This window comes from Pteropus vampyrus, unplaced genomic scaffold (assembly GCF_000151845.1).
Source record: "Pteropus vampyrus isolate Shadow unplaced genomic scaffold, Pvam_2.0 Scaffold24, whole genome shotgun sequence".
Taxonomy (NCBI): domain Eukaryota; kingdom Metazoa; phylum Chordata; class Mammalia; order Chiroptera; family Pteropodidae; genus Pteropus; species Pteropus vampyrus.
In genome coordinates this window covers 12,049,883-12,054,809 of record NW_011888805.1, presented here as the reverse complement: position 1 = coordinate 12,054,809, position 4,927 = coordinate 12,049,883, and the positions used below count along the sequence as shown (strand labels likewise).

The 4,927-nt window shown below is 33.5% G+C and overlaps 1 protein-coding gene across 1 annotated transcript in view; it reads right to left on the bottom strand.

Moving 5' to 3' along the window:
- Positions 1-4,927, bottom strand: part of LOC105289527 — a 96,558-nt gene that overhangs the window by 12,313 nt on the left and 79,318 nt on the right. The window contains exon 4 of the mRNA XM_011356237.2: positions 4,157-4,318. Coding sequence (XP_011354539.1) covers positions 4,157-4,318 — 162 coding nt within the window. The remainder of the gene's footprint in view (positions 1-4,156; positions 4,319-4,927) is intronic.

Below are 4,927 nucleotides of genomic sequence, written 5' to 3'. Positions count from 1 at the left end.
TTTTAGGGAAAAAAATTTGCACAATAATGATTCTTTCTTTAAGTTTTGCTTGAAAGAAATCTAGACATTTTAAACATCTCAAGGGTACAAATTCATGTTCTTGTTAAAAAGAGATTTCAAGTAAGCCCAGGGAGAACATCAAGGTCTCATATTTTCACCCAGCAAAATGAGTGCCAGGTTAGAATCATGGCTCTTGTAAAAGACACCTTATTGTTTAACCATTTCATTATCTGACTTCCTTTAAGCAAAGAATATTATCTGAATAGCCAATAATAGTACTGAAAAAAATACACATTCTGAAAGTGCGGGGAAATTCATCCTACCTTGAAATTCTAATTTAAGAGGATGTTGCTAGTCATTACAGAACCAGCAATTAAAAAATGAAGGTGTACAAAAACTAATAACTTAAGTTTCAAAGCCTAAAAACAGAGATAATAGAAAAGAGCCTAAATTTGTGCATCCTCTTTGCTCATTGTCAGAAAACTGCTGGGAATGCATAAGAAAGCGAAGTCTAATAACAAAAAGTATAGGTGGTAGGATTATGGGTGATTTATTTTCTTCCTTTCTCTATTTTCCATTTCTTTCCTATGATGAACATTGATACTTTTATATTATATTTTAAAAAAAAACTTTTTAAAAATTACTTTTGTTTCTTCAACTATCAATATCTGCATATGGTAACTGAGTATGCAAGTCCTGTCCCCTGGTAGTAATGCAAAAAGACAGCAAGTATGAAAATCTAGGCAATCTCACCAGATTTCAAGGTGAACCAAACCTCAATAATTCTTTACAAAAAAAAAAACCCAAATAATATTTGATTTAAATTGTATTTCTATCAAGTAAAGTGGACTAGTTACCTCTAATATTTAACTCTCCTTAAGCTATGTATTAAGAGACTACACATTAGATTTAAAAAGTGAAGCGCTCTGATGATGGCTGGCTTCGAATGAAAATATTCCATCCACTAAAATATATTTTCCATGGGAAATGATGGAATCATTTTTATCACAATTATTTCAGGAATTGGTAAAGCTTATCATAATCAAATTCATATTGTGACTAGAATATGGCTTTTGTAAAGAATTTGCATGTTGTGGAAGGATGATTGTGGAGTAGCTTTAGCTTGTGTTTATCCTTGACACATGGAAGGCATTTAGAAAGTTTTAGTAAGAGTGACGATTTGCTGAAGAAGAAAGGGCACATTGCAATGTCGAAAGCACAGCAGAAACAATTGTATCTCTCAGATTCAAATTCTAAGAAAACTACTAATATACTAGAAGAATATTTAACTTTCTAAACATCTTAAAGAACATAGATTCTAGTCTAGATACATTATAATCAAATTGATAAAAAACAAAGATTAAGAAAAATTAAAGCAGCTAGTGAAAAACAACGTATTACATTCAGGGTAACAATAATTACATGATCACTGACTTCTTCTTAAACACTCTAGAGGCCAGAAGACATGGACTAACATCTTTAAAATGATGAAAGAAAGATAATGACATTCACTTAGAATTTCATATCTAGAAAAAATATCCTTTAAGAATGAAATAAAGATATTTTGATTCACAAAGCCATATCATGAAGATAAAAAGAATTAAAAGATACCATTATCAGAGAATCATTGCATTATAAGAAATGCTCGAGGAAGTTTTTCTAGGCTAAGAGAAATGATCCTTGAGGGAAATTTGAATCTTTAAGAAGAACTGAAGAACATCATAAATGGTAAACATCAGGGTAAATATTAAAGATGTTTTCTCTGAAATACACTGTACTGCAGGCTTTATTTCATATGTAGAAGTAACATTTTTGACAATGATAATGTAAAGGAAGAGAGGGAAAGTGCGGAAAATGGAACTATACTGTTTCAAGATTTTGACAATGGTCTGAGAAAATTTAAAAGTTATTTCTTGTAATTCTTAGAGCCACCACTATGTCGATAAATAAATTAATATTGAATTCTAAAGAATACTCAAATAATCCTAGAGAAGTCAGGAAAGGAAGAACAGGCAAACTAAGAAGAGAAGGGACATGAGGATAATAAGTAGCAAGATGATATAGTTTTATTTAATCAGGTCAACAATTATATTAAGTATAAGTGGTCTAAACATTCCAAATAAAAAAATAGAGATTGTCAGATAGGATTTAAAAGAAAACCTAACTATATGAAGTCTGTAAGAGAAGCACTTTAACTACAAGACACAGATAGGGTGAAGGTAAATGGATAGAAAAGATATACCATGTGAAGAATAGGCATAAGAAGGCTGACTTGGTTATATTAATATCAGAAAAGATAGACCTCAAACAAAGATTTGTACTAGGATAAAGTGGGACATTTTGTAATGCTAAATGATTGATTAATCAGGAAATCATAACAATTATAAAGCATATGTGCTTAATATCAGCGTTTCAAAATATATTCAGCAAAAACTGACTGAATTAAAAGAAGCAGAGGATAATTCCACCACCTTAGGTGGAGATTATAATACTCTTGTCTCAGTAATTTATTGAACCACTAGCCCCTCCCCCACCAAAAAAAATTCACTACACGTAGACCTTGGTCTAGAAAGATCTTCATTAGATAAGCTGTTGCAGGAGGGACATTATGTCTTCGTAGCCTCATTGATGACAAAAATAATTTTAAAAAAATTTAAATAAGTGCATCTGAAGTGTTCTTGTTCTTATTTCTCTATACATTTTGCATTAGTTTTTCTTATAACATAATTTCTCTAGCTCCAAAAAGTACCTGAGCATCATTTTCTGGACCTGTCCTGTACAGATTCCCCTCCCATTCCATTCTCATTATATACCTTTGAGAATCATTTATTTTTTAAATTGCAGTGTTTTGTTCAACATAGCTTCTTCGCAGTATATGTGCAGTAGCTCTTAATAGCAGTCTTAATTTGTGGATGGCTTGTTTATTTTGTGGTTGTTCTACTAATGGTCCAAAATGATAGCATAAATAGGCCAATTCACTTTCATGTTTCTTCATCTTTCTTCAAAAGACATAAAACAAGACAGAACCATTTTTTTTTGACAGATGAAATTGATAATAAGTTTAGACCATCAGCCTGGTCTTTGAAAAAAAGGCATCAGAGAGTTTTTCACTTCTCTTCTGAACCCCTCCCTCTTCTGCTAATAGGCATGGTCTCTGACTCTTCTTTTATGAAGAAAAGATTAAAGTACAAATTTAGCTCACGCTGCTTCACAGAAGAGAACCTCCTCTTCCTATGAAGTGAGATGTAGAACTGGACACACAGGTTCTCCATCCCACTCCCAGCCCTAGCTATTTTCTGGTTGTAAGTTTTAAATATGTCAGCTTACTTCTTTCACCTTTTGATCTCATCTCTCACACAGAGAGGAGGAGGACACTAAATTAGAGTTTTGTGAATGCACTTTGTAAAACCATGAGGCTTAATACAAATATTAGGTGACATCACTGGTTCTCTATTTAATTAGAAAAAGTGAAAGCTCTAGTAGCACTCTCTTAATTATTTTAGCTCCTTTCGCTTAATCTCCCCTTTTCAATTCCAATGTCTTTACTTGGTGCAATTAGGCCTCATTGCTCAATGTGTTTGAAAAAGAACAAAAAGATATCTTCTGTCTCCTATGAGAACATACCCTACCCTTTGTCTGAGTGTAATTTATGTAACTGGAAGCATATTTTCAGATCCTAGAAAGTGGTATTCTTCTGATTCCGATTAGATTTATATACCTGGATTGATAGAGTAAGTCATATCTGCCCTCCACGAAGCATTCTGAAGTATGACTCACCTTAGGTTTTTTAATCCCTTCCTTCCCCTGGAAGAAAAACTGAGACCAATGTATTTGCCTTCCTTATCATGTCCCTCTGTCACCCACTCCAGAAAAATAGACTCATTTCTCTGTCTCACCCAACTCTTTAATATACTTCATGAACCAGAAAGCTGTACCTGATAGTATATTTGCTTTAGCTACTGAAAAAGAAGATATTTAGTTACTGAAAAGAAGATTTGGATTATTTTTTAAAATGATTGTGAAGTATATTCAAGGACTGGACTAGGTATAAACAAACAAAACCAAAAATTTGCTCCACACCTTGTCTTGGTGTAGGATTTTACTACAGAATGCTTTCTGTATATCATAGGGCAGGAGTGTATTTTCCCAATAATACCTGAATCATCATTAGTCCAGAAGGTTCTTGGATCAGGTTTGGTCAGGATGTTGGCATGATTACATGGCTCTTTCACCTTGAAAATATAAGGAGAAAAGAGGTAATGTGAAAACGACTTTACCGCTTCAGCTGTTTTAGGATTACAGTTCATTAGGCAAGATTCTAAGGATGACATTAGCACATTATGACACCTATGTTCCTTCATAAAGGTGACAAACCATCCTAGTTTGTCTGGGAGTGAAGTGTTTCCCAAGATATAGGACTTTGAATCCTGGGCAAGCCCAAATGGTTGGTCGCCCCAGGCCTGGCACAGTTTCACTGCCAGGGCTCATAGCTGAGTAAGCACACAGAGGTGGAGTTCTAGCCCCACTGGTATCCTCACTCCTTGCTTTTTGCAGTATATGAACCGCACAGCTATATGCAGAAGCCCTGGATAATTAGCAAACTTATTTGTGTAAGAGTGTTCATCACATAAAAAAGTGTTTTGGACTTCTGCCTAACAAATAGTACTTTTAGTGTGTGTGTATAATGCATGGAAAAATATATGTAAAGGAAGAGCAACTAGCACGGTAGCATTTAAAAATGAATTCTTATTTTATAACCATAACAGAATCTATATTTTTAAATAGTAGCACATGCATATATGCAGTATGTATCATTCATTCAACCTAAAGGCTCTGCCTAGTGCACATCTAACTAATAATTCCTTATAATAGTTCCAGAGAAGAGCAATGATCTTCTTTTTTTTTTTTTAATTTTATATTATTGTGA